Source organism: Dermacentor andersoni, chromosome 3, assembly GCF_023375885.2.
Source record: "Dermacentor andersoni chromosome 3, qqDerAnde1_hic_scaffold, whole genome shotgun sequence".
NCBI classification, from domain to species: domain Eukaryota; kingdom Metazoa; phylum Arthropoda; class Arachnida; order Ixodida; family Ixodidae; genus Dermacentor; species Dermacentor andersoni.
Window position 1 is genome coordinate 77,363,679 of NC_092816.1, and position 12,783 is coordinate 77,376,461.

At 48.3% G+C, this 12,783-nt stretch overlaps 1 protein-coding gene and 1 long non-coding RNA gene across 7 annotated transcripts in view; both read right to left on the bottom strand.

The window, feature by feature from the left end:
• The window catches only part of LOC126544652 (E3 ubiquitin-protein ligase MIB2-like), a 285,660-nt gene that overhangs the window by 119,487 nt on the left and 153,390 nt on the right, over window positions 1–12,783 (bottom strand). For all 6 annotated transcript variants that reach the window (XM_072287224.1, XM_072287223.1, XM_072287226.1 and 3 more), the window contains exon 4: window positions 12,467–12,638. In XM_072287224.1, the coding sequence (XP_072143325.1) occupies window positions 12,467–12,638 (172 nt within the window). The remainder of the gene's footprint in view (window positions 1–12,466; window positions 12,639–12,783) is intronic.
• On the bottom strand, window positions 7,009–8,833 carry LOC140216733 (uncharacterized). The gene is made up of 2 exons (XR_011893403.1): window positions 7,832–8,833; window positions 7,009–7,090 (listed from the first exon to the last, which is right to left on the bottom strand). It is a non-coding gene; the product is annotated as an uncharacterized lncRNA (long non-coding RNA).

Genomic DNA, 12,783 nt, shown 5'->3' on the forward strand with positions numbered 1-12,783 from the left:
ACGGCTACTATCACATTCACGCCATTAGAAGCCATTTGCTGGTTGAACTCGTTGAGATGGGCGGCTGCGCTAGGGACCCGTCGACCAGATCACTTAGCTACATCGATTCTGTGGCCATAGACAAAGGAAAAATCTTTGACTGTGACATTTACTAGGGAAATGCTGCGCGAACAACCAAGTCATGAAACCCGACGCATGATCATGCAGAGACCTATGAAAATCCGTAATTTTTTGCTTGAGGTTGAAAAGCAACGTGTGAAAAGGCAATGTAGATAAATGTGCTGCGCATTTTAGATTACTACACATGTATGCTGTTATCTGGCGTTCATTCACTGGCTGTGTTTTGTATATTTGATCAATTAAAAGAGTGCTCGTATGCTGTCGTCCAATATTAGACGCAGCGAAAGTGTCCGCAACATGACTATTTTGTTTTGTGGCAAAAACATGCATCCGCATCGTAAACAATTTCTGTCACAAGCCGAGAATATCTGTTCTTGCAGAGCCAATGAAAGGGTAATTTCCCTTCTTTCAACAGGCGCTCCTGCTGTCACCGCTGCGGCTACATGCATACAGAAAGAGAGAGGGTCTGTTGCCAGAACAATAAAAGGTGGCGAGCGCAGCTAACAGTTACGAATGCATTACTAAGCACCCGCTCTTTGAATTGTATTGCCTCAACAGGAGCCTTTTGAGCGGCATGCCAAGGCCTTTGAGCACAGCCGGGCGGGTCGCATAATCATCGTCGACGAAGTGGTCCGCGCAAATGAAGCCATTTTTTTAGAAGTCTCCATGCTGAGTGTGGTGACTGACATGCACGTATGCAAATTTTACGCACCTTCTCGTCTCTGGGAAACGTGCGCGACGGCGTGTCACGACCGATAATGCTGTTATAACAGCCGTGGGCGTAGTAATGTCTGGGCATTTTCTTCCGTCGCGACGAATGCGTCAGTACCGATCGACGACCGTGCGAACACGCGTGTAAGACGCACCACCTGCATGGAGCGCTGACAGGGATAATGTTTCAGACGGACCACGTGCGAACGTAGCCAACGGCGATAGAAAAACGCTGCAAGGGACCGACACTCCGGAAAGACTGCGCCGGCTGAGGCTGACCTTGGCTGCGCGCGCGGGCGCGCCGGGTTGTCATGACGTCAAATTTCAGCTTCTCCCGGCGGCCGCTTGGAGGCAAGGCGCAACAGAAAATGGCAAAAGAAAGGTGTTTCTCGTTCTTTTTTTCTAAGCAGCTTGTTGTATTCGTCATTTTTAACAGCTCAACTTTTGTTCTGACGCAAAAAACCACCCACCAATTTTTGTGTCCGTATCCCTTTAAATGGTAGCTTGGAGGTGGCAAGATTAATAGCCATTAGGTGGCTTTATTGTGCGTGTTTTTGGTAGGAAAGTGAGAGCGTGGCCGCGTGGTTGAGCGCGTGCGAGAGGGTGTCATACCTTCGGTCTCCGCGGCATTGGTTGCTTTAGAAACAGTGGTGAGAGTTGCTTTGCGACATATTGAGGATTTGGATCCTGTGCGTATCGGTTCTTGTTAAAAGGCACGTGCTATGCATTGATATAGTGGTATAGTATTGTAGTATTTGCATCAGTAGTAGCATTATTATAGCATTTGCAAAAAGCCGTGCAATACACGGCGAGAAAGCCGGTAAAGCAGGCAGTGCGCGGGGGGTCCCCCAAGGCAGATGAGGATACGGATGAGAATGGAGAGGGCATCGAACCAACCGACACACAATGTGATGTCGATACTAGACTGCAGAAAATGGAGGCTTTCCAGGAAGAGCTTGTCAAACAGGTGCAAGAGCTCAAGAATGAGCTGGACAGGGAACGTGATGCACGGAAGGTAGTTGAAAGGAGACTTGAAGCAACCGAGGAAAAGCTGAACAGGGCCGCCATTGTGAACGAGAATGTGCGTGACAATGGAGCGCAGACCTACGACGCGACAGGCGAGGGAGTGTCACCACGGTACGTAGAATTCGGGCAGCGTGATGAAGAGTTAGCTGGAAAGAGCGGCAGCTACCTAGAGGCCGCCGCGCTGGAAAAGCAGGAGCCCAGGGGACAATGGCCCTTGTCGAGTTCGAATCACGCGGAAAAGGACAAAGGGAAGCGGGGAGAGGTAGGAGAGAGTGAAAGGGTGATTATCGCCGGCGACTTAAACATGGCTAGTTACTCAAAAGCAATTGTGGAGAGGGTGAAAGGCGTTAAAATAGTGGCGATAGGCACATTTCCAGGGCGGACACTGGGTTCTGTCATAGAGCGAGCAAAAGAAAAGCTCGCGGAAAATGCCCACGTGCGCACCCCTGTCATAGTAGCAGGTGGGCTAAATGACGTCCTGAGCAGGAAAGGGACAGGACTAGCCCAGCGTTTGGCGAAGGGGGTGGACGACTTGCGCGCGCTATCGCCTCAGGTGCAGATCGTGGTGTGCACGGTGCCGGAGGTGCCTGTATGTGACAGTCACGTACAATGAGCCGTAATGGATGCTAATGAGGCAATATCGAAAGTGAGCCGAGAGAAAGGCTTCGAGGTGGTCGAAGCAAACAGGGAAGTGAGAAGGTGTAGTGGTTTTAAACGAGAAGGGATCCACTTCAATTACAGGCTGGCACAAGAAGTTGGCTGGCGAATTGGTGGTCGCGCTGTTGCTTTTTTAGGGGGCCCGCGGGCGCTCAGGAGGCCAGAGTAGATAGTAATGAAGAAGGTCCCCTAGGGGAACCTCAAAAGAACATCGCCATCGATAGCAAGAAAAGGAGGAAAGCAAGAAAGAGAGCTCGCCATGCAATAGGCTACATAAACATGCAGGGCGGCAGAAAAAAGGAAAAGTGGGCAGAGAATGAGGAGCAGTTAAATAGAGAACAAATTGCGGTGTATGCGGTTACAGAAACGCACCTTAGAGAATCAGAAGAGCCGCCAGTTATTGAGAATTATGTTTGGAAAGGGTGCAACAGAACTAAGTCGCAAAGAAAGGGAGGGGGAGTCGGAATGCTCATCCATCAGGGAGCCTAATGGAAAATAGTAAATTCAAAATGTCAAGAGCATCTTTGCTTATCAGGTACAATAAGTGGGAAAAAAACTTGGCTGGGCGTTACGTATTTGTGGACCGGAAATAATTGCACAGAGAAGAATAAAGAGTTATTGGAGTGCATAAGCGCTGATATTAAGGGTTTCGGGAATGGTGCTGAAATTGTCCTATTAGGTGACATGAATGCCCACATACAGGATTTACATGGCTATACCGACAACAACGGGAAGCAAATGCTAGACCTTTGTGAGCAACATAACCTTGTTATCGCGAACACGGGGCCTAAGTGTGAAGAGCAGATCACGTGGGAAGTGGGAAACCCGCAATCGACCATTGCTTACTGTCTGATGACAGAAGGAATTCATGATAAGTTGAGAGAAATGGTCATTGATGAGGAAGGGTGTAGCAGCATGGGGAGTGACCATAAACGCCTCATTTTAAAAATGGGATATGTAGTTGGGAAAGAGAGAAAGGAGCGCAATATGTCCAGTCCAAATCTGAAGGCTGAACAAATAGCAAATATAGTCACTAGAGTCGAGGAAGAAATTGGGAAATGGCCAAGTAAAGAGTGGGAATAGGGTGAGCTTCTAAGTGTAATAACGACAGAAATACGGAAAGAGAAACAACATGTTTGTTGGAAAGGAACAAAGAAACCGAAAAGCTGGTGGAACAGGGAGGTACGAGAAGCGATCGCAGAACGACAGAAAGCATCTCGAAAGCACAGGCAGGCAAAGAAGGCACAGTTGCAGCAGGATGAAGTAACGAGTAAATGGGAAATATAGCGGGAGAAAAAGTATATGGTTCAAATACTGCTGCAAGCAAAATTAAAAGGTGAAAGTGAACGCTGGTTGCCAGAAATACGTGAGAAAAAGAAGGCCGCACCTAGAATATTTTGGAACCACATAAAATTATTAGGCAGGAAGTCAACAACAATACAACTATCCTAGATGAAGATGAAAACAGACTGGAAGGAGAAGCGGCAATAAATTACATCCGAAAAATAACAGCCGAATCTTTCCAAGGAAATGACGAGGTTGTATTTGAAGAAAAAAAAAGAGTATGAAAGAGACCCAAATGGAAAAGGAGCTCGTGCTGACAAATTTCAACTGGAAGAAAGCGGAAGAGAAAATTCCTAAGCGCACAGCCAGAGGGCTAGACGAGGTTCCCGTTAGGCTGATTAATGAACTAGGACCAAAAAGTAAGGAAGCTCTGGAACAAACTTTAAAAGATAGACGAATACCAGACAGTTGGCGACAAAGTAGAATGAATTTAATTTATAAAGGCAAGGGGGAGAAAGAATTCACTCGCATAGGCCATTGACCATTACATCGGCTAGCAATGCAGGCAATCAAATTAAAGCTTCAAGCTTGGGCAGAGAATAATGGCATTTTGGGAGAACTTCAGTATGGCTTCAGAATAGGTAGGCGTTTAGATGATAACTTAGTTGTTCTTACTCAGTGTATTGAAATATCAAAAGTACAAAGCAGACCGTTATATGTGGCCTTTTTAGACATTACAGGAGCCTATGACAACGTAGACCGCAACATTTTGTGGGATATTCTGAAAGGGGAAGGCTTAGCTGACGATTGTCTACAGCTTTTGAGAGAGATTTACCTAGAAAATACCGTTTGCGTCGAATGGGAAGGGATGAGAAGCCAGGAGAAAGTTCATGTCCACAAGAGACTGAGACAGGGGTGCCCTTTATCCCCGCTGCGGTTTATGATGTACGTGGTTAGGGTGGACAGGGCGCTAGAAGGAAGTAATATCGGGTTTAATCTCTCATACAAAGAGGCGGGCACAGTAGTTGAGCAGCAGCTCCCAGGTTTATTTTATGCGGATGACATTGTGTTGCTAGCTAACAAGCAAAGTGACTTGCAACGTCTGGCTAATATTTGTGGACAGGAAGGCAATTTAGGTTTGAAATTTAGTGTTAGAAAATCAGGTGTTATGGTATTCAATGAAAACAGTGAACAGAGAGTGGAGATACAGGGCCAGGAAATACATCGGGTAGCAGAAAATAAATACATTGGTATATGGATAAACGAGGGCAATAGATATATGGAAACACAGGGAAAAAAACAATAACAGTGAAGGGGAAGAGAAATGCAGCCATAATGAAGAACAGAGCGCTATGGGGATACAATAGGTACGAGGTCCTCCGAGGCATGTGGAAACGTGTAATGGTTACAGGACTTACTTTTGGAAATGCGGTTGTTTGCTTTAAATCAGGGGTACAATCAGGACTCGATGGGAACCAAAGGTCAGTGGGTCGCCTCACACTGGGCGCTCACGGGAAGACTACAAATGAAGCTGTGCAGGTTGATATGGGCTGGACTAGTTTTGAAGTGAGGGAAGCTCGCAGTAAAATTGAGTATGAAGAACGCCTGAGCAATATGGAAGAAAGTAAATTGGCTGGGAGAGTGTTCAGGTGTCTGTACATGAAAAACATTGATTCACAGTGGAGGAAAAGAACTAGGAAGCTTTCCAACAAGTATGTGGCCTCTAGGGTGGGCAACACAGCGGTCAAGGTGGGCAAAAAGACGGTCAAGTAGAAAGTCAGAGAGGCTGAAATAATCTCATGGGTGGCGGCAATGGAAAGGAAACCTACCATGAGTAACTACTTAAGAGCAAAAAACGAAATCAGGGAAGAAACAATTTATGATTACTAAAAGTGAAGCTCATTACGTTTTGAAGCGAGATCGGAATGCCTTAGAACACGCACCTATAAAGCGAGATATATGAAGGAACAAGAAGCATGTGCTTGCTGCGGTAAAGCTAGGGAAACTATGGAACATGTTTTATTAGAATGTGAAGACGTCTACCCAGCGGGCGATTTAGGCACCACTGGCCTCCTTGAAGCCCTTTGGTTCAGCGGGAGCAGTGGAAAAGTAAAAACGTCCGCATTAGGCATTAGTAAGAGGCGATTGGAGGATTGGTGGACGAAAAGTAGGCAAACGACCGAAAACGGAGACGTACAAAAGCACAGTTAGCAATAGGGGATCAGAAAATTTGGGTCTGGGAGTTTATAGTGCTTATTTTTTCTATTTTTTATTCTTTAGATTAGGTAGGACATTCGGCAGTATAATAGGAAGAGCTTGGTCGAGCAACCCACCGCCCCGTTCCAAAGGGGACGCTCATAACATCCATCCATCCATCCATCCATCCATCCATCCATCCGAATAGTGTTCCTGTATATGCTCCCGCAGGGAGCAGAGTTGCGCATAGGTCCGGTTTATGATCCAGCTCTGCAGTGGAGCCACTCCTCACGCACGCAGGAGGCAAACGCCGCGCGGTGTTCCATTTGCTTTTTTGTCTGCTGGTCGCGAGCTACATGCGGCATCTGTACGCAAGTGCTGAGCAAGATGACACTTTTTAATGACGGCCAAGCTCAACGATTGGCGTAGCCGGAGAGCTGCCAACCCCCCGAAATTTTTAGTTTGTGTGTACATATATAAACGCAAATATACAAACACACGCACGAATGTACATATAAAGAATAGAACCCCCTCGATCCCTCGAAATAAAATCCTGACTACGCCCATGGCTCCCAAAAGTTCGCGTGCAAACGCGCATTACCTTGCAAGAAAAAGTGGTGCAATGTTTTTCAGCATGCATATGAAGTTTTCTCGCGGAGGCGGAATGCAACAAATGTTTTAAAGGGTGTTTAAAGAAAACTTCACACATGTGTGGTAGACAATTATGTGAGCACATTTTGGCTGCGGAAACGAAACGAATAATGAATGTCGCCAACAGAACTATCGTGCCTGCAATTATTTCAGTGACCGATGACCATCATTCATCACTAAACGTCGTTCACAGCAGCTGCACGTTTTCAATATCTGCGGTGCAGACACGTAAACACAAACGCATTTTAAATGTTCACATGCGCACATCTCATGCAAAACTTATTTTTACGATTCATACCGCAAACTTAACAGCTGCTTCATAGCAGCAAATCTGCAAGTGAAAAAGATTCAGGATGCACGAGCTTCTGGATCAATTTTATTTTTTACAAGGGAATGGATGAGCAATGGCTGGTGGCAGCAGGGGATGAGTTCTTGTTCTTGGAACCTTCGGGGGCAGAATTCAAAGCCATTTGAAAGGCAACAAATTATTAAGAGTAACAACAGGTTATCTTTATTGGACTAATCACATAAAATGACAAACTGCAGGCAAAGTAATTATTCACACATTGCAGACTGTATTAAAACAGCACATTTTTCTTTATCTCTTCATACTACACAGGTTAATTTACTATAACAGAGCGCTTATTAAACGCACAAAAAAAATTTCACATTCCTCACGTCGACTAAGGCTAACCGAACAAGCAACATATTGCGGGCGGTAAATGCCGAAGGTATCGCAGCTGCCTCATCAGCGGGAGCGCACGATGTTTTCGCTTACTCCAAAACAATGAACACCTGCACATCAATGGATTTTACATGACAAATCAGAACGCCGAGAAAAAAATTACAGGAAACGGAGCAGACAATAGCTAGGGTGCAGCGGGAAAATTGTACATGCTAGTATTGACTGTGTTCTGAACAAACTTTTCTGGAGCCGCATAGTCAGAACAATCGTAAAAGCAACAAAGTGAATTGAGTGAGTTGGTAAGTTAACATTCTTGACGCATATGTGCAGCGCGACACAGACGTGTCGTCCTTTTTTTTGTACCGCGTCAGTGTCGCGCTGCACATATACACCAAGAATTCCACAAGTGAACAACCTCTCATGCCAGGCGTACGCATTTCGGCGTGTACAGAAGTGTTACTCTAGATAAATGCCGCTTCAGTCTAAACAAGCCGAACTCACCTCTGTAAACAAGGCCAACGGACCTCGCATATCCTGGTCCCTTTCGGAGCCGGCCAGGTCTCGTCCGTCCGCACGGCACCGCGTAAAAAAGCTTTGCCACCTTCAGTGCTATTTGCGCAGTTTGGTGCGCTGGAACGCGTCATACTGGAATACAAGTGTCAAAATGATCTGCTTCGTAGCACTTAACCAAAGTCATAACTTAATATCTTCGAATACCGTACGTGCAACTCGGAACCGATCTTTGCTATGCACGCTCGAGGGTCTGCTGATTGCAATTTCGATGGCACTGACAGAAATGAGTCGGCGCCGTTTCCGTAAAGTTGGCTTCGGAGCGCGCGGTTGATCATTTGACGTCATTTTGCACCACGTTATTGCTCTCGACGAATAGGGCTGCGGGCTGCGAGTGGCGTCGGAAAAGTTATGCGCAGCTCTGGTCCCTGCGGGAGCATATACAGGAACACTATTAGCGAAACGCTAAAGACTCCCGCTGCACATCACGCCTCATAACTCGTTTCGACGCTGGCAATACGTTGTGTCGCTATATTGGTTCAAAGTTCAACGCATTACCATCGGCAGTCATCGGGAGATGTGTTGTCCCGAATTTTTCTCCTTCTAATTTGGCATGCATAGTGGCACACATCTAGTTACCTAAGTTGGCATCAAAGCGGTTCATTGAAGTGCGGTACACACCCAATGACCCAGGTTGGTATGAAAGATGCATTGAAGGGCACCATAAACAGAGGTGCACATACATAGAGCTCCAACTCACATGCCCAGTGCCACATATCTAGTGCCGCATCCACAGTTACTTATGTCGGCGTCGAAGACGTTCTTCGAGGAGCGGCACATGCCCAGTGCCCATGTCTAGTGCCGCATCCACCGTCACTTATTTCGGCGCAGAAGAGTTTCATTGAAGAGCGTCACATGCCCAGTGCCACATATCTTGTGCCGCATCTACAGTTACTTATGTCGGCGCCGAAGAGGTTCATTGAAGAGCGGCACATGCCCAGTGCCCATGTCTAGTGCCGCATCCATTGCGACTTATCTCGGCGCAGAAGAGTTTCATTGAAGAGCGTCACATGCCCAGTGCCACATATCTTGTGCCGCATCTACAGTTACTTATGTCGGCGCCGAAGAGGTTCATTGAAGAGCGGCACATGCCCAGTGCCCATGTCTAGTGCCGCATCCATTGCGACTTATCTCGGCGCAGAAGAGTTTCATTGAAGAGCGTCACATGCCCAGTGCCACATATCTTGTGCCGCATCTACAGTTACTTATGTCGGCGCCGAAGAGGTTCATTGAAGAGCGGCACATGCCCAGTGCCCATGTCTAGTGCCGCATCCATTGCGACTTATCTCGGCGCAGAAGAGTTTCATTGAAGAGCGTCACATGCCCAGTGCCACATATCTTGTGCCGCATCTACAGTTACTTATGTCAGCGCCGACGAGGTTCATTGAAGAGCGGCACATGCCCAGTGCCCATGTCTAGTGCCGCATCCATTGCGACTTATCTCGGCGCAGAAGAGTTTCATTGAAGAGCGTCACATGCCCAGTGCCACATATCTTGTGCCGCATCCACCGTCACTTATTTCGGCGCAGAAGAGTTTCATTGAAGAGCGTCACATGCCCAGTGCCACATATCTTGTGCCGCATCTACAGTTACTTATGTCGGCGCCGAAGAGGTTCATTGAAGAGCGGCACATGCCCAGTGCCCATGTCTAGTGCCGCATCCATTGCGACTTATCTCGGCGCAGAAGAGTTTCATTGAAGAGCGTCACATGCCCAGTGCCACATATATTGTGCCGCATCCACAGTTACTTATGTCAGCGCCGACGAGGTTCATTGAAGAGCGGCACATGCCCAGTGCCACATATCTTGTGCCGCATCCACAGTTACTTATGTCGGCGCCGAAGGGGTTCATTGAAGAGCGGCACATGCCCAGTGCCACATATCTAGTGCCGCATCCACAGTTACTTATGTCGGCGTCGAAGACGTTCTTCGAGGAGCGGCACATGCCCAGTGCCCATGTCTAGTGCCGCATCCACCGTCACTTATTTCGGCGCAGAAGAGTTTCATTGAAGAGCGTCACATGCCCAGTGCCACATATATTGTGCCGCATCTACAGTTACTTATGTCGGCGCCGAAGAGGTTCATTGAAGAGCGGCACATGCCCAGTGCCCATGTCTAGTGCCGCATCCATTGCGACTTATCTCGGCGCAGAAGAGTTTCATTGAAGAGCGTCACATGCCCAGTGCCACATATCTTGTGCCGCATCTACAGTTACTTATGTCAGCGCCGACGAGGTTCATTGAAGAGCGGCACATGCCCAGTGCCCATGTCTAGTGCCGCATCCATTGCGACTTATCTCGGCGCAGAAGAGTTTCATTGAAGAGCGTCACATGCCCAGTGCCACATATCTTGTGCCGCATCCACCGTCACTTATTTCGGCGCAGAAGAGTTTCATTGAAGAGCGTCACATGCCCAGTGCCACATATCTTGTGCCGCATCTACAGTTACTTATGTCGGCGCCGAAGAGGTTCATTGAAGAGCGGCACATGCCCAGTGCCCATGTCTAGTGCCGCATCCATTGCGACTTATCTCGGCGCAGAAGAGTTTCATTGAAGAGCGTCACATGCCCAGTGCCACATATCTTGTGCCGCATCCACAGTTACTTATGTCAGCGCCGACGAGGTTCATTGAAGAGCGGCACATGCCCAGTGCCACATATCTTGTGCCGCATCCACAGTTACTTATGTCGGCGCCGAAGAGGTTCATTGAAGAGCGGCACATGCCCAGTGCCACATATCTTGTGCCGCATCCACAGTTACTTATGTCGGCGTCGAAGACGTTCCTTGAAGAGCGGCACATGCCCAGTGCCCATGTCTAGTGCCGCATCCACCGTCACTTATCTCGGCGCAGAAGAGTTTCATTGAAGAGCGTCACATGCCCAGTGCCACATATCTTGTGCCGCATCTACAGTTACTTATGTCGGCGCCGAAGAGGTTCATTGAAGAGCGGCACATGCCCAGTGCCCATGTCTAGTGCCGCATCCACCGTCACTTATCTCGGCGCAGAAGAGTTTCATTGAAGAGCGTCACATGCCCAGTGCCACATATCTTGTGCCGCATCCACAGTTACTTATGTCGGCGCCGAAGAGGTTCATTGAAGAGCGGCACATGCCCAGTGCCCATGTCTAGTGCCGCATCCATTGTCACTTATCTCGGCGCAGAAGAGTTTCATTGAAGAGCGTCACATGCCCAGTGCCACATATCTTGTGCCGCATCCACAGTTACTTATGTCGGCGCAGAAGAGTTTCATTGAAGAGCGTCACATGCCCAGTGCCACATATCTTGTGCCGCATCCACAGTTACTTATGTCGGCGCCGAAGAGGTTCATTGAAGAGCGGCACATGCCCAGTGCCCATGTCTAGTGCCGCATCCATTGTCACTTATCTCGGCGCAGAAGAGTTTCATTGAAGAGCGTCACATGCCCAGTGCCACATATCTTGTGCCGCATCCACAGTTACTTATGTCGGCGCCGAAGAGTTTCATTGAAGAGCGTCACATGCCCAGTGCCCCATATCTTGCGCCGCATCCACAGTTACTTATGTCGGCGCCGAAGAGGTTCATTGAAGAGCGGCACATGCCCAGTGCCCATATGTTGTGCCGCATCCACAGTTACTTATGTCGGCGCCGAAGAGGTTCATTGAAGAGCGGCACATGCCCAGTGCCACATATCTTGTGCCGCATCCACAGTTACTTATGTCGGCGCCGAAGAGGTTCATTGAAGAGCGGCACATGCCCAGTGCCACATATCTTGTGCCGCATCCACAGTTACTTATGTCGGCGCCGAAGAGGTTCATTGAAGAGCGGCACATGCCCAGTGCCACATATCTTGTGCCGCATCCAGAGTTACTTATGTCGGCGCCGAAGAGGTTCATTGAAGAGCGGCACATGCCCAGTGCCACATATCTTGTGCCGCATCCACAGTTACTTATGTCGGCGCCGAAGAGGTTCATTGAAGAGCGGCACATGCCCAGTGCCACATATCTTGTGCCGCATCCACAGTTACTTATGTCGCCGCCGAAGAGGTTCATTGAAGAGCGGCACATGCCCAGTGCCACATATCTTGTGCCGCATCCAGAGTTACTTATGTCGGCGCCGAAGAGGTTCATTGAAGAGCGGCACATGCCCAGTGCCACATATCTTGTGCCGCATCCACAGTTACTTATGTCGGCGCCGAAGAGGTTCATTGAAGAGCGGCACATGCCCAGTGCTGCATATCTAGTGCCGCATCCCCAGTTACTTATGTCGGTGCTGAAAAAATCATTTGAAATGTGACACTTATGTATACAGTACCATATACTCTGTGACCCAAGTTATCCAGCGATTGGTTCCGATCGCACAGCAGCTGTGTTGCTACCATGGAATACCCGTGACGCCAGTTGGCGGGAAAACGATTACTGGCATAGACAGTCAATCGCTGAAGAGTGCGTGAAGTACCCAGAGAATGCTAATCGCAAATAAAGGTAGCTATCGTCTTGCTAAATTAGTTGTAACCCACTTTTCATTCTCAAAATGTGCCTACTCGAAGTACCGCAAACTGTGCACGAAACGGCGAAAACCGCCTGCCTTACCCAGTAGCGCCTGGCTCATCGAAACGCAGGAAAGCGTGCTCCAGGTTGTGCTTGTCACTCATGTAGCATGTGTGACAGAGGTCATAGTCGATGCACTCATCACATTTCCAGCGTGTTCCCACGATGCCGTTTGTGCAGCAGATGTCACAGATGATGGTCGGGAACTTGGCACCTGCGCGACAGAAGCTGCTTATGTAGTCCACATACTGTCAGGCGAAACGGAAGTGCATTGTGCAGGGGTTTCGCTTCCTGTCTTTGAGATGTCCAACGACAGTGTCTACAAGAACAGTCAAGAAAAGGGGACCGACTGAGTGGCC